The sequence below is a fragment of the Nelumbo nucifera genome, chromosome 5, assembly GCF_055504915.1.
Source record: "Nelumbo nucifera cultivar China Antique chromosome 5, China Antique-T2T, whole genome shotgun sequence".
Classification (NCBI taxonomy): Eukaryota; Viridiplantae; Streptophyta; class Magnoliopsida; order Proteales; family Nelumbonaceae; genus Nelumbo; species Nelumbo nucifera.
Genome location: NC_142653.1, coordinates 12,045,635 through 12,067,273, shown reverse-complemented (window position 1 = coordinate 12,067,273; position 21,639 = coordinate 12,045,635). Strand labels below are relative to the sequence as shown.

General features: G+C 45.6%; 1 protein-coding gene across 7 annotated transcripts; it reads right to left on the bottom strand.

Annotated features, from left to right (window-relative positions):
• Window positions 1–2,464: 2,464 nt before the first annotated feature.
• On the bottom strand, window positions 2,465–21,282 carry LOC104605890 (DNAJ heat shock N-terminal domain-containing protein). Of its 7 annotated transcripts, XM_010270842.3 has the most exons (4): window positions 9,056–9,646; window positions 8,908–8,977; window positions 3,284–3,338; window positions 2,465–3,122 (listed from the first exon to the last, which is right to left on the bottom strand). In XM_010270842.3, exon 4 carries the CDS (start codon window positions 3,089–3,091, stop codon window positions 2,555–2,557), a length of 537 nt encoding a protein of 178 aa, XP_010269144.2. In that variant the 5' UTR covers window positions 3,092–3,122; window positions 3,284–3,338; window positions 8,908–8,977; window positions 9,056–9,646; the 3' UTR covers window positions 2,465–2,554. The 7 variants fall into 7 exon arrangements, with proteins under 7 accessions (XP_010269144.2, XP_088743718.1, XP_088743717.1 ...); XM_088887592.1 differs by lacking the exons at window positions 3,284–3,338; window positions 9,056–9,646 and adding an exon at window positions 21,228–21,249; XM_088887591.1 differs by lacking the exons at window positions 3,284–3,338; window positions 9,056–9,646 and adding an exon at window positions 10,190–10,294.
• Window positions 21,283–21,639: the final 357 nt, after the last annotated feature.

Below are 21,639 nucleotides of genomic sequence, written 5' to 3'. Positions count from 1 at the left end.
CGAAATCAACCTTGCTCATCATGCTTGAACAACGCGAGAAGCAACTGCCGGCAGAGAAGAGGACTTCTCTGCTTGCACTCGAACAGCGGGAGAAGCAACTCTCCGCAGAAAAAAAGGTTTCCATCTCGTCATTGTCCTCAACTTTGTTATCATCTTCTACATGTTGCATGTCCTTTGGGTATGGAGCCATGAACAATTCTCCAGTCGAAGAAGAGACGGCCCAACAGAGACTCTCTGTCATCCGACGACCCTTGCGCTTCATCTTTGCCTCCATAGCCCGACTACGAATTTCCAGAACTATTACCTGAGAAAATATATATATATATAAATATATATATATATATATATATATATATATATATATATATATAACGCCAACGCAAATGAGAATTGATAAGAAGAGATTTCGATCGAGTTCGCGAAACCCAACAAAAAGACTGGAATTAATTCATCAAACTATCAAACTATATATACTTCTTGCTCCTCATCAATGTCGCCGGATGGATACTCATCCTCCTCCTCCTCCAGGCTCGAAGAAGACGACCTTCCATGGAGGGTGTGGCAATGAGAAAGTGCATCCTTCAAGGCTGAAGCTATGAATCTGCATCTTTTGGACGTGTTCTTAGACTCTTCATGAGCTAAAAAAATCATGGTGTTTTAGAGACAAGATTAATGTCAGAAAAGAAATCGTGGGTTTCTAATCTTTGATTTATGCTATGTACGAGTCAAGTGGTTGAGGGATGTATTTATCTGAAACCTTGGGTTCCTGACCTTTGGGGTAAAGCTAACGTCGTCAGAAGATTAGGAGAAATTTACGTTAAAAAAAGCAGTAGTATTGTAGTTAAAAATATGAAAAAGAGCATTTAGTGTCTCATCACTTTTGAGATGTAATGTTGATCTGACGGTTACGGGAAATTACACGAAACCTTAATTCCTCGAATTTTCAAACGTTTCCATCACTGATGCATAAATTACAACAAACTGATGGCAGTATGGCAGTTTTATAGTTTTCTGTATTAATTCACTTTAAGCTAAAGTTAACTGATGACATTACACCAAATTGTGATCTCCCCTTGGAATTTCTAGAAATGTTTCTCCATCGACGAGTTCCTGTTCCCCAATAGAGATCAGAAAACACAACACCCTTTGAACTTGAGCTGTTGGTACGTCACCATCTTCCCCGTATGTGTATACTTTGACATGTGAGGTAAGTTGACCACTTTTAAGGATGGTACGCACCACAGGATACTGACCTGACCTAGATACGATTATATAGAAAATCAGAAACTGGCAGCCAAGATTATTAAATTAATTTGGTCTTGCGCTTTTCCAGATTTCACCAATTGATGTGGCTTAGTTGGTAAGTTCGATTAATTTTAGTTAATGACATTATGAACCTTGGTTGTAGCTAGCTATGTTTGGGATCAAATCCCATTGAACAGGCTAAATGGGCATTACCCAGTTTCAACCATCCATTCATCACTACGAGTCTACGCTAGTAAAGTGGGCGCTCTCAGACTTCAAATTACATTCTCATGCTTGATATATAGCAGAGATACTGTTTCAGGTTTGGCCCCTGTTTTACAAACTTTGGTAAGCCAATTCAAGTGCTGAAACATAAAAAAGTGAAAAAGGCAATAAGCCTTATGGAAGACTTATTCCTAATATCACTTGAATCACTGTAAATAGAAGTTTGAGAAGCCAACAGGTAGAGGTTGATTCAAGTCGAGTCAAGCTAAATATTTCTCTATTTGAGTTCAGTTCAATAAAAAAAAGCATCAATCTCAAGTTCAATTTGAGTTAAGAAATATGAACTCAAATTCAATTTGACTCAAAAGCCCGTATGTTCGAAATCAATAGAAAAGCATCAGGCTCAACTCTATTTGAACTAGAGGTATGAGCTAGAATTCGGCTCAACTTAAAAGCTCGTATGTTTAAACTAGGTTTGATTAGGTTCGAGACCAACTCAATCTGCAAACAAGCCTACATATTAGGATAAGTTTGACTCAATTCGATTTAAGTCCAACTGAATCAAGCTTTTCACAATTCAAATTAGGACAACTCATAAAAAGCTCAATTCATGTCCACCCCTAACAACAGGTATTGTTATAAAGTATATTTTAAAAAGATGAAAATTCAGTCATTTTGAGCGAAAAAGAAAATGATACCACTTAAATCTTGAGATCTGTCTTCTTTTTGATAATACAAATCTTGAGATCTATTAAGAAACAAGCCGGCTTCCTTCAATGCAACCTAGGCCAATTGAGTATAGTCACAAAAAGAAGTAAAAACATTAAAAGCACTTTTCATATTATTTATCACTTGTAAATTGTAATGCATAATAAATACATAACCAAGTAACCAACTCGAATGCATAATAAATTAACGAATAGGGGTATTTTGGTCACAAAAGTCAAGAATTTCAAAGATATATTCATGCTTTTAAAAGGAAAATAGATAGATATAGATATGAATGGAGACTAAAAAATGATCCCAATTGGTTATTTATAGATCCATCAAGTTGAAGTAACCAGAACAACGAAACAGATAATAATCAATTGGAAAAACTCAAATCTGCATCAATTATCAGGCGGATTTTCAGAGAACAAGACCCACAAGGAAGTATAATGGATGACCGGATCCCATCTGGGGTCCGTAATAGTATCTTATTTTCATTCTTCTCCAATGAATATCCCATCTCCCTTAGCTCTGAAGAATCAACTGAGAAATAATCACCACACCTGCATTGGTGAAAGAGCTCTAAAACTTCGCCAACATCTTCCACAATCATTTTGTCCAACCTGACATCTTCTGCAGTTATCACATCCCGTCTTGAAGCCCGTAGCTCACAATCATAAGCTGCACGGGACTTTGAATTGCTAAGGACTTCCCAAGCCTTCTGTATATTTAGAAATCTTTCTTGTGACTCATGGTCAGGATCAGATATCTCAGATATCCTTCGCAATTTATCTGGATGGGCACTTAGGATAGCAGACCTGTAGCTTGCACGGATCTCTTCATAACTAGCATCTTCCTTCACTGACAGTATGTCGTAGTGGGTTTTCTGGATGGAACAATCAGCAATAAGCATGGTAAATGCTACTTCTGATACACCACATTCACTGTGCATGCAGAAAAAAAAGATGCAATAAGCAAGCAAACGAGGATAATCTGCCAATAACTTTAAACTAAAATAACTTCGAGAAATAAAAAAGAGCAAGATCAAATGGAAGTGCATATGAATACGGTGGCATAGTGATTTCTACATTATTTGACAGATTACCAGGTTCGGCATTCTTTGAAGAATAAATCAGGGAAATTTCGTGTTATGAGAGTTCCTGCAGTTACATTATGGTCTAACATCAGTGTTACATGCAGGGAGATAGAATTCATGGAGAGTCAGAGAAACAATAAAATAATTCATGCAGGGAGATGGGAATGGACCACCAAACCAATCTATCTCTTCTTTCAAATGAAGATCGTCTCTGGGAATATCAAGACGTCTGAACTCAGGCAGGAGAATGGTGGTGGCAGGGGCACATACAAGCAAGTGGAAGGCAGACATCCTTTGTCTCCAAGAAACCAAAATGGAGACTTTGGATGCCCAGAAAATAAGAAGTGTTTGGGGGGAATGTGATTGTGATTGGGAAGCTTTGCCAGCAGTGGGGACTGCAGGTGGTATAGTAGTCATCTGGGATTCAAATGTGGTAGAAGTGAAGGGTAGGAAGGTGGGCCTTTTTTCTATTTCAATTTGGTTCCAGTTGCTCGAAGATGGTTGGGATTTTGTTTTAACTGCAGTATATGGTCCAAATGTGAACTCCTTGAGGGATTTTTTCTGGCATGAACTTGATGAAGTAAGAGAAGAGTGGAATATGCCTTGGGTGGTAGGAGGGATTTTAACACTACTTGTTTTGAGCATGAGAAAAAAGGGGAAGTGAGGTCCAGGTGAGGCATGAGGGGTTCTGCCAGTTTTATGGAGAGATGGGAGTTAGTGGATCTTCCTTTGATTGGAGCCAAATTCACGTGGACAAACAATCAGGAGGATGCTACCCTTGTGAAGTTAGACCGCTTTGTGGTATCTACTGAATGGGAGAAGTTCCCTAATCTGTCCCAAGAGGCCCTTCCTAGACCTTTATCGGATCATATTCCCCATTTGCCTGGATTGCGGTGGCATTCAATTCAAGCCTGTGCTTTTCAGATTTGAAAACTTGTGGCTTGAAGAGGAAGGTTTTGTGGAGCAGCTGAGAAGTTGGTGGGAAGGTGTTTCTGTGGAAGGAACAGCTAGTCATGTGTTTGGCAAGAAGTGGAAGGCCTTAAAGGAGCAAATTAAAATCTGGAAGGACTCTTTCAAAAGGGGTGGAACAGAAACTGAAAAGTTGTTTAGATACAATATTCGAAATCGACAGAGCTGAAGAGGAGAGGCAGTTAACTCAGGAAGAAAAAAGGAAAAGACAAGGAGCCAAGCTGGATTTCGACAGAACAGCCTATCAAGAGGAGACAAAATGGAGGCAGTGTTTGAAATGTTTCTGATTACAAAAGGGTGATAACAACACAAAGTTTTTTCACAAATTTGCTAGTGCTAGGAGAAGGGAAAATATGCTGAAAAGGTTGGTTGTGAATGGTGTTGGTGGAGGAAGTAGACAGAATGAAAAGCCATATTGTGGAGTTCTATGAGAACCTTTACAAGAGTGGGTTAACAAGCCAAAACTTGATGGCCTGGAGTTTGATGGCCTCTCGGAGGAGCAAGCTGCAGATCTGGAGAGAGAGTTTGAAGAAAGGGAGATTTGGGAGGCTTTAAAAGAGATGGAAGGAGATAAGGCTACGGGTCCGGATGGGTTTACCATGGCATCCTACAAACACTGTTGCGATTTTCTAAAGAATGATGTTTTAAGGGTGTTGAAAGAATTCCACGACTCAGCAGCTTTGGAAAGGAGTTTAAATTCCACCTTTATAACTAGTTCCAAAGAAAAAGGGCCAAGGAAGTGGGAGACTTCAGACCAATTAGTTTGGTTTGGTGTATATACAAATTAATTTCCAAGGTTCTGTCTAAGAGGCTCAAACTAGTGATGGGGACCCTAATCTCAGAAACTCAAGGTGCTTTTGTGGAGGGTAGACTCATGGTAGATGGAGTGTTAGTGGCAATTGAGATTGATAGATACAAGACTGAGAAGTAGGAGGGCTGGGCTGCTCTGTAAAATCGATTTTGAGAAGGCTTATGATCATGCCAACTGGCAATTCCTAGATTACATCCTAAGAAGAATGAATTTTGGTTCTAAATGGTGGAATTGGATGAAAGCACACATGTCTACTCCCTCGTTCTCAGTCCTGGTAAATGGGGTTTCCTGTAGTCGCTTTAGGAGTTCTAGGGGCTGAAGGCAAGGGGATCCCCTTTCCCCCTTCATTTTTATGTGTGACTGAAGCTCTAAGCAGAATGATGAAAAGGGCCACGGCAGGGGGTTTCATAGATGGTTTTCAGGTGGGAGTTGAGAGGGTAGAGGTTTCTTTGTTGCAGTTTGCAGATGACACTCATATTCTGTGATGCTTCAATTGATCAGCATGGTTATGTAATGGCAGTGCTGCAGTGGTTTGAGGTTGTGTCGGGCCTCCATGTAAACAGGCATAAAACTAAACTGGTTGCAGTGGAAGATGTACCAGAAATAGAGAGGTGGGCGGAGGAGTGGGGATGTAAAAGAGGTAAACTTCCTTTGAAATATCTGGGGATGCCTCTAGGCGCTAGGTGCAACTCCAAATCAATATGGGAGCCCATTGTGGAGAGATTAGACAAGTGTTTGGCTTCTTGGAAGTCCAAGTACTTATCTTATGGAGGTAAATTAACTCTGCTGAAAAGTGTTCTATCTTCCCTCCCCTTGTATTTGCTCTCTTTATATCCAATTCCTAGTGGGGTGGCTAAGTCTTTGGAGAGAAAGATGTGGGAGTTTCTGTGGAAAGGATGGAGGGATGAGAAGAAAAACACTCATGCTGGTCCAAGATTTGCAAACCCAAATCTCAGGGGGGCCTGGGTGTGAGAAGAATAAAGGATCTCATTTCTGCTTTACTGGGGAAGTGGCTTTGGAGATTTGGGGAGAATCAAGGTGGTTTGTGGAGAAGGGTGATAGCAGCCAAATATGGTTATGGGATCTCTGACTGGGTCCCGAGTGAGCTAAACCAATCCTATGTTCAGGCGAAATCTGAATGATTGTGAAGTGGAGTCTCTGGTGGAATTGCTGCATTTGTTGTATAGCATCCCAGTGGAATTAGGGAGAGAGGATAAAAGAGTTTGGGAGTGGGAGAAGTCAGGGGAATTCTCAGTTAGGTCCTTTTACAACTATTTTTCCAGACCAGAGGATGAGCCAATCCCAGTTAAGTCTGTATGGTGTAAGGGTGTGTGCCCACAAAGGTGGCATTTTTTGTATGGACAGCCTACTTGAACAGGATTTTAACTAGGGACAATCTGGAGAAGAAGGGTATGCTATTAAACACAACTGTCTGTGTGCTTTGTCAGAATCAGACAGAGTCAGTAAACCACCTGTCACTCCACTGTGTTTTCTCCTGTAAGGTCTGGAACAAAGTAAAGAATTTATATGCGGTGAACAGTTGCTGCCCTGAACCAGTGGCAGATTTTGTGAAGAGTTGGAGAGTCAAAGGTCTAACTAAAGAGGGCAAATTGGCTTGGAATCTGACTCGTGCTGTGGTTTTCTGGTGCATATGACAGGAGAGGAACACAAGGATTTTCAAGAACCAACACAGCTCCTCAGATACAGTATTTCAGAAAGTTATGGGAAAAATGTTTTCCTGGTTAGCAGTAAACAATGTTTTCAAGGACAGAAATTTTAATTCCTTTTTTGTGGTTGGGAATCTTTTTGTAAATCAGGGTTTGGGCGTCTAGCTCTGCTGGTGCAGTTTTTGTAAATCCTTGTGTACAGCTCCTTGTTGTACATGTTTTGTCTTAATGAAATTCTCACTTTACATGTTTCAAAAAAAAAAAAAATATTCAAGATATGACTTCATGGATGAATGTATATTTTCCTTTTACATGTTCTTTATCTTTTTTTTTTTTGATCAATAACACTTTCATTAACTCATCAATAGAATAATTACAATAGGAAGACAAACACACTTATCTTCCAAGAGCAACAAAGAACCTCAAGAAAAGGAAAAAAGAAAGAAAGAAAACATGTTCCTTATCCCATTACAATAGGAATAATTACATGTTCTTTATCCCATTATTAAATTTGTCTATCATTTTCCCAAATTACATATACAAATACATACCTGTGCACATACATATAAATAATGTATCGCACATTCATTTGGAGACATCTGTGTGATGTTATCCCAAAAAAAAAAAAATAAAATAAAAGAGTTTGAAATCAATAATTGATACAGTGAATACCCTATAAAAAAGCAACATGAAAAAAAAAAAAACAGAATACAGAGACAATTTATACACAAATATATACACATCAAAAGGGTGTATCGCTACATGGGGAAATAAATAGTATAGCAGAAAGATACTCCAACATTTTTTTTTCTTGGAGGGGAAGTAAGTGGATATCGTCAGGAATCAATTAACAATTTCATGACACATGAAAACTAGGAGATACAATTAAAACTCTAAAAGCCTTCACTGCTTAAACTGTTAAAAAACTCTGTAGACCACTAACTGAAGTTCACAAAACACAGCAGCCCTGTTTAATGTTCACTGCTGTTCCTTAAGATTCAATCACCAGGTTTTTCTCAAGAAACAAAACAAGAGGGAGGCCACGAATAGAAGACAAATCCTCCTCAATTGATTGTCCCCTTTCTCCTTGTATCAAACCCAAGGTTTCCATCAACAACCAACCAAAATCCCTTGCTCCTCTCTTTTCTTGTCTTTGTTGTGTCAACCATACCATGGAAACCCAAGGTGTTTCCATCAACAACCAACCATACTATGTCTTTGTTGTGTCAACCAATCATCTCTAAAGAATAATGATTGTTGGTGGTATTACCAGACAGGAGGCAAACTGTTGATAACAGGGGGTAGTGGATCTTGCTTCTTGCATACGGTAAAAGGGCACTGCCAAATTTCTACCAAATTTTAATAGATACATAAGCAAGGTAAATGTAATATGGAAATATGGTGGCTAGTAATGACATGGAAGTATATTTTTGAATTTTGAGCATTATGTTGGTTCAAAGTTGTAAAAAGAATCAAGGCTATTTTCCCAAGTTGTTTAAGTTAAACTTATTCTGAATTTCTGATGCTTTGTTTCTCTTCTTTTGGATTCTTTCCCAGGTTGTTTCTGCTTTCTCGAACCTAAATAACCTAACATAAGCCAACCATATTGTCAGACGCAACCCTAGGTCTGTCTATGGAGCAGATGCTTCGTTCAATATCTCAAATCCCTAATAATAATTAAAAAAGCTGCGATCATAAATGCATCCTTATGCTTCTATTTTGATCCAAAACTCATCTGCCTCTTTTTGATAATCCCATTGCATAGACGTACCAGGAAACAAACAAACAAACTCAACGTGCGGTACTGGGTAAGGATCATGCAACTTCGGATTTATTCAAGCAACTATGACTTCCTCACAGAAAAAGGGAGAAACAACAAAGGACGTAACTTTCAGATTTATAACAAATTTTAGCAACAATAGTGAGGTAAACTAATCACGCACAACCTAGAGAACCAACACTCTTGGAAAAATCAAAAATAAAAACCATGGAGAAACAATCATCCATTTATGGAGCTTGATTCAAAGCACGGACCAAGAAAATTTTCAGTTTCTTGGAGATTTTCTCCTATGAATAAAGTCCATTTAAGGATTATTGCATCCATAATTACTTAATTACGTAGTCATTGTCATGTACACACAAAAAAAGGTTTTGAAAAAAAGCTGTTTAATGTTAGGAACAACTACCTGTACAGGATTATAGTTACTCTGAGTAAAACATCGTTCCATATGATTCTTCAATCTGAACCAACAGATTCTGCAAGAGAGTTACCAGGAATTAGGCATGTTTCTTTCAACTGTCTTTATGCATGACTAGAACAAAGAAACAACCCACCTCCAATGAATCAAAGTACACAATAAAACGCTGTTGGGACTTGGGGTTCTACACTTCTACTTTCATCTTTCAATTCTTGCACGCACCTCCTCTTCTTTTTAAATGGGTGAAGTGGATGGATTGAGGGGGTTGGATCAAATCATATATACGGGAATATATCTGGGTAAATTACAATGCCGGAAACACATGATCTTTGATCAATCAACCCCAACCCTGTGAATATTGATGAATACCACCTGATTGGTTACCACCTTTATGATATTGGTTGAGATATTCAAATTTGATTCGTTCAAAAGGAGATTTGGAGGGGAGAAGGGTCGTCAATGATGCTGAAGGTTGATTCAATGGCGAGTCGGAAGGGAAGAAGAGAACGTTGCTCGGCGACTTTGAGAAAATTTCGAACCCTAGACACACACAAAACCTTGACAACCACCCGCCCATCCTAATGGGTTAACCCATATTGACCCGCTACGGATATGCGTGGATTTCATTGTTTCTAGGGGTGGCAAATGGGTGGGTTGGGTAAGGGTTGAATACCAACCCACTCATCTTGACCCACCAACCCACCATGACCCATCATCAATGCTTGTTAAAGGATCATAACCCACCCATATTGACCCATTTGATCCATTCATATGACCCTTGCCCACCCTCAACCATACTAACTCACCTACCATCGCATATAATTACATAAACGGGTCGAGTTGATCCGTATGCCCTAAATAACAACTTTTGAGAGAACCAACTCTCCCAAGACTGCCATGTGGTATAAACGGATCGGGTCGACCCATGTACCCGAAAATAACACTTTTTGATGAAACACCTCTCAATGATGCCACATGGCAGAAACAGGTCGCGTCGGTCCATATACCCGAAAAATAACAATTTTTTAGAGAAACAACTCTCCCGAGATTGCCACGTGGTATAAGCAGGTCGGGTTCACCCATATACCCAAAAATAACAGAAAATACCAGAAAATTGAAGAAAATAGATGAAAACACCAGAAAATTGCAGAAAATTCACAAAAATGCAGAAAATTGCAAAAAAATATCAGAAAAAAAACAGAAAAATACCAGAAAATTGCAGAGTATAATAGAAACAGAAAAATACCAGAAAATGTAGAAACTCCACCACCTCCTGAGGCTTCGAGACCAGAGTATAATATCCTGCTCATCTGGATTCAGATTAAACTGCTGCAGCAACTCTATCAATCACATGAACTCCACCACCTCCCAATATTCTATAATGTGAACAAGATTACTTAATAAATGAATTAAAACTAACTTCAATATTCTATACCATGAATAAGGTAACTTAAAAATAGGTTCTATAACATCTGAACCTACGACTCTTTAGTAAACATATAACATTCAAACAAACTTTACTAACAGATACATATTAATTTTGTGTAGATATAAGCATATATACTTAAATATTGTTAGATCAGATCATAACTGATTGCTTGGGATCAATCCCTATTAGATCCCATTACAAATGGATCAAATTTAAAATAAACATATACAAAAGGATGCCAATAAAGCGCTAGTTTTGCTGCTCACACCAGATTTACAACAAAAGATCTTTACAAATCTCCTCCCGGCCTTGGTGTACCATATACAAGATTGTCACTTGTAAACCATGTTCTAGCTAAAGAATCTGCCAGACCATCATAGTTCTTAGAACCCATTTCAACAAAAAGCTCATATCCATCCAAAAACCCTTCCAATGAACCTTTAAAGTTCCAAGAGCCTTTAATAATTAAGCTTTTGACTGCTTGACCTTCCTTGAAACTTTGACCTACTGATTTCCATGCTTTAGTAACCTTTTCTTGCATACATTTTTGTCTTTTCATAGACTGAGATTTCAGAAATTGAGTTTCCATTTATTGCAGACTTTTATGGATCATAAGCTGCATCAGACAACCATTTCCAAGCTAGTCTTTGTTGGTATTCAGATAACTCGGTCTTGGTGTTGCATGGACATGGATACAGGAGTAAAAAAGCAACACATGTCCAAAAAGGAAATGTTACATAAAAGCATCCCTCAACAATCTTTGGAGTAACAGAATCCGATGCAGGTCCAATACAAACATGCCATCCATTTAGAAGAGCCCATGCAACACTGATAATCACATGATATGAGTAACAAAAATTATAGTGGCCAGCAAACTAACGATGACAAAACAACCAGTCCTTCCTAGCTTGCTTGGAAGTTAATAATAGCCAATCCTTCTACTCTATACTATCCTACTTATCACTTCAACCACTGATACACAAGAAGTAGGGGATCCTCTCTGAGAAATTCCTAGAACTGTAAAAGAAGCCTCCCTATAATTATTCTCTCATGTCTCACCAACTTTCCTAAACATATTCATATTTTTCCCAAGTCAATATGCTAACTGAATTTTCATGATATTTTTCCATTTCTCAAGGAATTTAGTACAGCTGATATTTAAACCTCAAGTAAAACAATGTATAACCTAAGAAGAGCTATGAAAAACTATTAAAATGAATGTAAACAACAAATTCCAAATTAAGGTACTATGTGCACATTTTGATATGAAGAAAAACATATGTAAATAAATAGGGCCATTATCTTAGTTCCTGCAAAATTTCTTTCATCGAACAAGAAAAACAAAATATTTAGAAATTTATCATGATAATTATTTTCTAGAAACTGATGATGCACAATCCGGCCGATCTTAGCTGTCAACGATCTTGCCTCTGAACTGAGTGGCAGGGGACCTGAAACGGAGGGAGTGAAGAAGCTTCGGGGAGAATCCGGCGTAAGGGCTCCGAAGCTCAAGTTAGAGTCTTTCAAAGGCAAGATAAGCCAGATAGCGCAAAAGTTAGCATACCTTGTTCTTGGGGGGTAGGAGCCTTTTATAACCACCTCGCGCACTCACTTTCAGGCTTCTGTCAAATCGGGCATGATTATTTCAGAGCTCCTGCCAGTTCGGATATCATTTCCTCTGGCCGGACAGAACCGCCACTGCTCCTTTTGTCGGAGCCGTCTCTGCGGCTGGTAACGACGGTGGCAGGTGGTGGTAGCAGGAGGCCGTTTGAAGTGCGGCTGTCAGGCGACAGATCCCAAATCAGGTACGTTTGGCCAGTCTGGTGTTTCGGAAGCGAAGTTCTGGAGTGGTGAGCGAGATGTCTTGAGTTCGGTTTGGGGAGTGTTCCAAGCTGCCATGGGCCAGCTCGGGTCACTCCTTTGTGAGGCTTAGGACCCGAGATAGTTCGGGCTCCTTGCAAGGAGCTCGGGTTCTCAGTAGGGAGCTCGAGTTCTTAATAGGGAGCTTGAACTCCTAGTAGGGAGCTCGGGTTCTTAGTAGGGAGCTCGGGCTCCTAGTAGAGAATCCGGTCTGGTGGAGTTCGGGCTCAGTAGTGAGCTTGGACTTCGTTACTTTCGGTGCTCGTTTTGGGCGCTTTGCTGCCCCGAGTTGCTTGCTTTTGCCACGTGTCAGGTGATTGCGAGGTCGGGCCAAATTTCCCTTCATCAATTGCCCCCCACTCCCTGCGACAAGGGTCCTGTCTTGGCGTGGGGAGTTCGTAAGGTAGCAGGAGGGTTTTGGTCCGCACTGAGGGCGCTCGCTTTAATTTGATTTTCAAAAAAAAAGGGCGCGTGTTTGGGAGACGTGATGGTAGCCGTTCGGGAGTCGTGCTGCAGATGCTTTTATTGCGAGGAGACGTGCGCTGACACCCTGTCAGTTTCGAGAAGATGCGTGCTGACGCCCCGTCCTCTGACAGGACGTGCGCGACGCCTCGTTAGTTTCAGAAAGACGTGCGCTGGTCGGCTTTGGAAGACGTGCGGTTTAGCGCGGCTGTGGGCCGTTGGATTGGCTTCGATCTGGGCCGTCGCTTTCCGGCCGCTGTGGATATAAATAGCGGGGGGGGGGGGGGGGGCAGTCCTTGCTACTGTACCTCTTGAGCTCACGCCTAAGTTTCAGTTCGCGTCCAGGCTCTTCAGCTCGCGTCCCAGGTTCCTTGCTTGTTCGAGCTTTCGTGGTCTACATCATTCTTCCTGGGTGAGTGCTCTTGGAATCTCGTTCCATTCCCTGATGTCTAGTTCGGAGGGTTCAGGCAGTTCAAGCGGGTCTGATGCAAGTTCTACGAACCAATTTGCGTCCCCCGGTAGTTCAAGTGAGCCCGATGTAGGTCCTGAGGAAGGGGTTGAACCTACAGGCCGAGGTGCCTCGGGTAGGTCGGCGTTTACCTCCCGTCGTGGCCGGGCTTTAGATCAGTTCGGCCCTTCGACTATGACGCCTGAGGGACTTCAATCCCTCATAAACTACTACAACTTGCCCGGGGAGCACGCCTACTTCATCCCTATGGGTAGCTTCCCTTGGGAACACGGTCCTGATGAGATCGTGATTTTTCGGGAGCAGCTTGCTGCGGGGCTGTGACTGCCTTTTCATCCTCTTCTCGTCGAGGTTCTAAACCACTTCGGTGTGACGGTCGGCCAGCTTCACCCGAACTCCATTAGGAATTTAGTGGGGACGATCTCCTTATTCTGTGACGAGAACTTTCCTTTGGATCTGGAGATTTTCTCCTCTATTTTAATGCTGAAAAAGCAAGCGGGTCCCCTTCCTGGGCGTAGGCGGGCATACTACCTGTCTCCTCGCCCGGGCTTCAAGCTCTTACACGGACTCCCTAATAAGGTCCCGGCGTGGAAGCGGGACTATTTCGGGGTGCGAAGTGCGCTGGGGTGGCCGTTTCAGACCGGATGGGGGATGGCCGCTCCCGACTCCGGCATCACACTCGATAAGGAGACGGCGAAGGGCCTCCGGCAATGGGCGCGGCTTGGGCTGGAGTGTCGGTATCTGACGGAGGCCAAGCTTATTGCTGTTGGCCTGAGTTCGGGTAGGTTCTTCCCCTAGCGATCCTGTCTTGCTCTTCTTTTACTTGTTTTACTAATGTCGAACTCCTTTTCGCAGGTACGATGGACTCTCAAGGGACCCGAGGTGGGCACTTGTTCCAGGGCATGAAGAGGAGAAAACAGGTGGCTAAGCAAGCTCGCGCCGAGCCACCCCAGGGTGCGGAGCCCGAGGTGCCGAACTACCCGGCGGAGGATCAGCCTATGGAGCCCGAGATGGTTCCTCCTATGCAGGAGCCGGCGGGGGCTCCTTATGCCGAAACTACTTACACAGGGGCTCCCGCTTACTCCGAGTCTGCCCATACGCGAGCTGGGCCGTCGGGCTCGGAGGCCCCGGGGGACTTCAGGAGTGTGTTGTCGCCTATTCATGCTCTTCAACGGAGTAAGGAGGTCATGTTTCCCGAGGAAGTCGCGGCGTGGACCGAGCTCCCTCTGCACCAAGTGGCCTGCCGTGTCGTTACCCATGCCATGGTGGTAAGTGCTCCCTTCTTTAGAGTTCTTCGGCCTTTATTCTTCTATTCGTTCCTTTGATCCCTTGTTTCCCTTTGGTAGGTGAACTCTTCTATTCACGCCTTGGCGAACTAGGTGGAGAGGTGCTCGAGGCAGGCGTGAGCTGCCGAGGAGGCTGCTCGCCTCACGCGGTCTAGGCAGGCGAGGTCTCAGAGAGATGCTGAGGCCATGGGAGTGGTGGTGAAGCATATGGCGGAATTGAAGCTGGACCTGCAGCATTAGGTCGAGTATCTTCAGGAGGATATCAGGGAGAGGACTCAGATCTTCTCTCAAGGCATCGAAGACGCGAAGAAAAAAGCTGTCAGTGATTATATTGCTTCGCCGGATTTCAATGATCTGATGGTGGACTCCTATAGGAGGGGTTTCAAGCTAAGCCGGTGGATGATTCGGAATACGTACCCCGAGCTCGATACCAGCGCCATATCCACTTCGCGCATTACTTAAGAGATGGCTAATGCTGCGGATGCCGAACCGGACTCCGAGGGGGAGGCAGGTCCTTCGGGTGTTGTCGAAGTGGCTTCTGATAATGATGAAGTAGCCCCTGACTTGTAAAAGATGAAGTGACTTTTGCTCTTTTTTTTTTCTTTTTGAATGTACACCTTTATCTGAAATGAAATGGCTTTTTTGTTTAAGTGTTGGTTGTCCTGTCTTTGAGCTGCGTTTTCTATCGAACTGACCATTTCGGTCCTTTAGTTCGTTTTTTACCTCGGCTTCGGGGTACTTGCCTTGGTGGTTTATAGGTAGTATCTTCTTAAGTTGATGACGTTCCATGCTCGGGGTACTTGTTTTCCTTCTAGGGTTTCGAGCTCGTATGCGCCCCCACCGAGTGCTTTCTTTACTCTCTAGGGTCCTTCCCAGTTTGGTCCAAGTTTCCCTACGCCGGGTTCGGGCACCATGACTTTACGGAGAACCAGTCGCCGACACGGAAGTTCCTCTTCTTTACTCGCGCGTTATAATACCGAGCTACCTTTTGCTGGTAGGCCGCAGTTCGGATGTGCGCGAGGTCTCTCACTTCGTCCAGTAGGTCGAGGTTGGTGCGTAACTCGCCCTCGTTTGTATGTTCGTCGTATGCTTCTAGTCGCAGCGTAGGTACTTCGATTTCCGCTGGGATTACCGCCTCGGTGCCGTAGGTGAGGTTAAAGGGGGTCTCTCCTGTGGCGGTTTTTTCCGTGGTTCGGTGAGCCCATAGAACACTTGGTAGTTCGTCTGCCCACAAACCTTTGGCTCGGTCTAATCGTGCTTTCAGTCCGCAGAGGATGGCTCTGTTCATTACTTCTGTTTGGCCATTTGCCTGCGGGTGTGCGACCGACGTGAAGTTCTGACTAATTCCCATACTTTGGCACCATTCTTGGAACTTGATATCTTCGAACTGTTTGCCGTTGTCGGAGATCAGTACCCGAGGTAGCCCGAAGCGACATACAATGCTCTTCCAAAAGAAGTTGGACGCCGCGTACTCCGCCTTGTTGTTGGACGCCGCGAACTCAAAAGCGTAGTGCGTATTCCAGCTTTGTTCCGCTCGGGCCGCGTAGCACTATTCCAGCCCCACTGCCTTGCTGGTTTGAGGAGCCATCTACGTGAAGGATCCAGGGATGCTACACTAGCTGCTACTTCACGGGGTTCGGACTCGTTTGGCTTGGGAGCTCCGAGCTCGCCCGAACTGGGGATCTCGGGCTCGACCGGCTCAGGGGCTTCGAGGCTAAACGTGCATTCTGCGATAAAATCTGCCAAGGCTTGGGCCTTAATGGCAGTTCTTGGCTTGTACTGGAGATCGTACTCGCTGAATTCGATGGCCCACTTCGTCAGTCGGCCGGAAACCTCGGGTTTGAGTAAAACTTGTCTTAGAGGTTTGTCGGTCAGGACGATGACGGTGTGAGCCTGGAAGTACGGGCGGAGTTTCCGTGCTGCTATCACCAGTGCATACGCTAGCTTTTCTATCTGCGGGTACCTTGTCTCTACTCCCTGCAAGATTTTACTAACATAATATATGGGTCGTTGGACCCGGTTTGCTTCCTTTACTAGTACCGAATTGACCACCTCGACGCTAGCCGAGAGGTACAGTTCTAAGACTTCGCCTTCCTCGGGCCGAGCTAAAGTTGGCACACTGGCGAGGTAACCTTTTAGCTCGTCAACGCGAGCTGGAAGTCTTGGGTCCACTCGAACCCTTTGCCTTTGATCGCTTTGAAGAAGGGTAGGCAGCGATCTGCCGACTTGGACATGAAGCGGCTTAGAGCAGCTATGCAGCCATTTAGCCTCTGAACTTCTTTTACTTTCCGAGGCAGTCTCATATCTAGGATGACTTTTATCTTGTCCGGGTTGGCCTCGATACCGCGCCGATTGACAACGTAGCCTAGGAATTTGCCCGAGGTGATGCCAAAGACACATTTGTTGGGGTTCAATTTCATGCTAAACTGACGCAGGATTTGGAAGACAGAGTCCAAGTCTTTTATTAGTTCTTGTGAAAACCGTGTCTTGACGACCATGTCGTCTACGTAACACTCTATCTTCGTGCCAATCAGGGGCCGAAACAGCCTATTTACAAGTCTTTGGAAGGTCGCCCCGGCATTTTTTAACCCGAAGGGCATGACCTTGTAACAGTACAGACCGAACTCGGTTATGAAGCTGGTTTTTTCCTCGTCGGACTGGTCCATCCAGATTTGGTTGTAGCCTGAGTAGGCATCCAGGAAGCTTAGCAATTCATGTCCCGAGGTCGCGTCCACTAGGCGGTCGATCCTGAGCAGGGGGAAGCAGTCTTTCGGGCAAGCTCGGTTCAGGTCGGTGTAGTCGACGCACATGCGCCACTTGCCGTTCGCCTTTTTCACCAGCACAGGGTTGGCCACCCAGCTCGGGTAATGGACTTCCCTTATGAAGTCTGCCGCGAGGAGCTTCTCGACTTCCTCGTCGACCGCCTTCCTGCGCTCTGGGGCTAAGTTCCGTTTCTTTTGTCTAACAGGTCTGACTAAAGGGTCAGTGTTAAGTTTGTGAGTTATAAGGCCAGGGTCAATACCGGGCATATTGGCCGCGGACCATGCAAAAATATCTAAATTTCGAAGTAAAAAACTTACCAGTTCGGTCCGTAGGGGTTCTTTGACGGAAGCACCGATCTGGAGTGTGCGAGCTGGGTCTGTAGGCGAGGTTGGAATCGCGACTGTTTCCTCTGTGGGCGAGGCTCGTTCTTCGCCTTGGTCTTTCCTTTTAGGGCAGCAACGTAGCACTTGCGGGACTCAAGCTGGTCGCCCCACGCTACCCCCACACCGAAGTCCGTAGGGAACTTCATGGGCAAATAGTAGGTGGAGACCACCGCTTGTAGGATATGCGTGATTGGCCGCCCTATTATGGCATTGTATGGGGAGGGGGTCGCGACCACCAGGAAGTCGTGGTTGAGTCTGACCGCACAAGGCCACGTGCCGACTTCCACAGGTACCGTTATTTTTCCGAGGGGCCTGAGTACCTCTCCGCTGAAGCCCACCAGGGGAATGTTTGCGGGCTTTAGTTCGCTCCTCGGCAGCTGTAGCCAATCAAACGCTGATTTGAAGAGGATGTCCGCCGAGCTGCCCGAATCTACGAGTACGCGTCTGACCTCGAAATCGTTGATCCTTAGTTTAATGACAAGCGCGTCATCGTGGGGGTAGCGAACACCTCACGCGTCGTCTTCCGTGAAGAGGATTGGCTCTTCGGTCTTTGGCCTTTTCGGAGGGTTCTGCTCCTCGAGGACCGCTTCGCGAACTGAAGTCCGGGCTGTTGCCGAGGTACACCCTGCTACCACCGAACCTCCCACAATTACATGGATGGTTCCCCGAATTGGCCTCTCTACCGGAGGCTGTTGCTACAATGGTTCGGCAGGCCTGCTGCTAGATTCGGGGGCGTCCTTTTCGTGCTCGCCCGGCCGATCTGCTTTATTGTTATTATTGTTGTGCTGTACAAAGTTTCTCAAGTATCCGCGACGGATGAGCCCCTCTATTTCGTCTCGGAGATTATTGCACTGCTCGGTACTGTGACCATGGTCCCTATGGAAACTACAATACAAATTCTTGTTTCTTTCGTTCGGATTTCCCTTTAGGCGAGGTGGCCATTTCACGTACGGGGCGTCCTTGATCGTCATTAAGATCTTGGTCCGCCTTGTGTTCAGTGGCGTGTAATCCGTCCGAACTGGTAGGGGAGTTCGGAACGACTGGTTCGGTTTTGGGTCCCAGGCCGGGTTTTTTCGGTCGACTGAGTTAGAGGGCTCGCCATCCCTCTTTCTTTTCTCGTTTCCGCCCTCGGTTCGTTGGTTGATCTCTTCCTCCGTCCTCATGAACTTGTCCGCGAGCTTGAGAAATTCGGCCATGGTCGCGGGCTGGTTAGCTACCATGTGCCATTTGAACTCTTTGTGCGTCACCCCTCTTTTTGCTGCCGCGAGCTGCACCGCGGGGTCTAACCGCGGTATCTGTAAGCATGCTTCATTGAATCGTTTGATGTAGCCCCGTATGGGTTCTCCTTCCCTTTGGACTACCCCGAAGATGCTTTCTTCTGCTCTGGGGCACCGTTTGCTGGTGACAAAGTGTGCAGTGAAGACCTGCACGAACTGAGCCCAGCACTTTATCGACTCGGGGGCCAGGTTTCTGTACCAAGTGCGGGCTACCCCCTGAGGGTGGTGGTGAAAGCCACGCACATGCATGATTCGCTAGCTCTGGCGAGGTGCATTTGGGACTGGAAAGTGTCAACATGGTCGTTGGGGTCGAAGGACCCGTCATACTTGTCTATAGGTGGGAGCTTAAAATCTCTGGGCAAGGGGACTGCCAGGAGTTCTGACGCGAGGGGGGAAGGAACTGAGAGAAGCGGGGCAACTCCTACCTCGTCCGAGCTCGTCTTGCCTTTGCCTCTGAGCTCTGACAGGACACGGGTGGCGGTTCGTCGACTTCGCCGGCGCCTTCGCTGTTGAGTGGGCCTTGTGCTGGCGCTGCTGGCCTCCGTGTTGCCGAGCTCGATGGGCCCGGAATGTTGGTAGTCCGCTGCTGCCAGTGCGCCGAATCGGTTTTCCGTGAGTGGGAACTCTGGTTTGGAGCCCTGAGGTGCTGATCTCGCGGGCGAGGTTCCCGACCTGCCTGCGAGCTGCGAGGCGGGGATGACTTTTCTCTCTCTCCGGCCTGGGGACGAGGCCTGGCTGTTTGGGGGGTTCTGGGGCTTGGAGGCCTTTCCTTGGTGGGGGCGCCCATCCTGCGGAGAGGCCTTGACCGGCTTCGGAGCAGGGTGGCGAGGTGGAAGTAATGGTTGGTTCGGTGGCAGTTGGGGGAACTACTGTTGATAGTGATACTGGGAGAGGTTGTGCAACACTTGGTGCTGGTGAAGCTGGTGTTGCTGGAACTGTTGCATCTGGGCTTGCATTGCCCGCATGCACTGCATCAGGTCGTCCAACCGGTTTCGGCTTGTTGCCAGGGGAACGGTGGTTGGTTCAGCGAAGGTAGTCTCGATGGGGAGAGGAAAGGGGATGTTTGTGGCAGGAAGGTTTACAGGCGCCACTGCTTGTGGCGTATTTAGATTGGGAATTCCATCCACCGAGAAGGGGATGGTGAACTGCCCGACACACACCACGGGAACTTGAGGCTGTTCCCCGGTGGTGTTTGTCTCTGTGCCGCGTCCGGCGTTGCTGGAAGAGGCCATGAGTGTTGAGTTTTTCAAAGAAGAAGAAAGGGGTATGAAAGTTTGGAGGGAGGCCTTTTGAAGCGTTCCCACAGACGGCGCCAATTGATGATGCACAATCCGACCGATCTTAGCTGTCAACGATCTTGCCTCTGAACTGAGTGGCAGGGGACCTGAAATGGAGGGAGTGAAGAAGCTCTGGGGAGAACCCGGCGTAAGGGCTCCGAAGCTCAAGTTAGAGTCTTTCGAAGGCAAGATAAGCTAGATAGCGCGAAAGTTAGCATACCTTGTTCTTGGGGGGTAGGAGCTTTTTATAACCACCTCGCGCACTCACTTCCAGGCTTCTGTCAGATCGGGCATGATTATTTCTGAGCTCCTTCCAGTTCGGATGTCATTTCCTCTGGCCGGACAGAACCGCCACTGCTCCTTTTGTCGGAGCCGTCTCTGCGGCTGGTAACGACGGTGGCAGGTGGCGGTAGCAGGAGGCCGTTTGAAGTGCGGCTGTCAGGCGTCAGATCCCAAATCAGTCAGGTGCGCCGCCCTTGGATACGGACGTCCTTGGTGTCAGGTACGTTTGGCCAGTCTGGTGTTTCGGAAGCGAAGTTCTGGAGTGGCGAGCGAGATGTCTTGAGTTCGGTTTGGGGAGTGTTCCGAGCTGCCATGGGCCAGCTCGGGTCACTCCTTTGTGAGGCTTAGGACCCGAGATAGTTCGGGCTCCTTGCAGGGAGCTCGGGTTCTCAGTAGGGAGCTCAGGTTCTTAATAGGGAGCTCGGACTCCTAGTAGGGAGCTCGGGTTCTTGGTAGGGAGCTCGGGCTCCTAGTAGAGAATCCGGTCTGGTGGAGTTCGGGCTCAGTAGTGAGCTTGGACTTCGTTACTTTCGGTGCTCGTTTTGGGCGCTCTGCTGCCCCGAGTTGCTTGCTTTTGCCACGTGTCGGGTGATTGCGAGGTCAGGCCAAATTTCCCTTCATCAAAAACCATTTCTAGAAATTTATCATCAAACAAGAGAACGGTGGATAATGGTGGAGTTTCTCACAGTGATTGAGAACGGAAGAAAACAGTAGAGAATCACAGCAGATGAACCGTGAATGGCGGAGTTTCTCACTGTGATTGAAAATGGCGGAAAAAAGTAAAGAATCGCCGTAGATAACTAAGAACGGCGGAGTTTCTCACTGTGATTGAGAACGGCGGAGAACAGTAGAGATTTTGCAGCAGATGAACTGAGAACAGCGGAGAACAGTAGAGATTTTGCAGCAGATGAACTGAGAACGGCGGAGAAACCCAGAATAGAGAAACCTTCGAGGTTTTGGACTTTTTTGAACCCTACACTGACTACAGACCCAGACTCTCTGATGAAACCTCGATCCAACCCCTTGACCCTCGACCCAATCCACCCTGACCCTTTGCTCTGACCCTATTGGATACCCTTGACCCAACCCACACTGACCCTTTGCTCTTCCCCTGACTCTAATGGGTCATTTGACCCATCTTGACCCACTATTATGATGGGTGAGTATGCGTGAATATTTAAGCGGATGGATTGGATGTCAAATGGATTCGGGTAACATTGCCACCCCTAATTGTT

Bases quoted from the DNA above. Each gene is read 5' to 3' on its own strand.
- LOC104605890 (XM_088887595.1), bottom strand. From the start codon at position 3,091: ATGCTTATTGCTGATTGTTCCATCCAGAAAACCCACTACGACATACTG.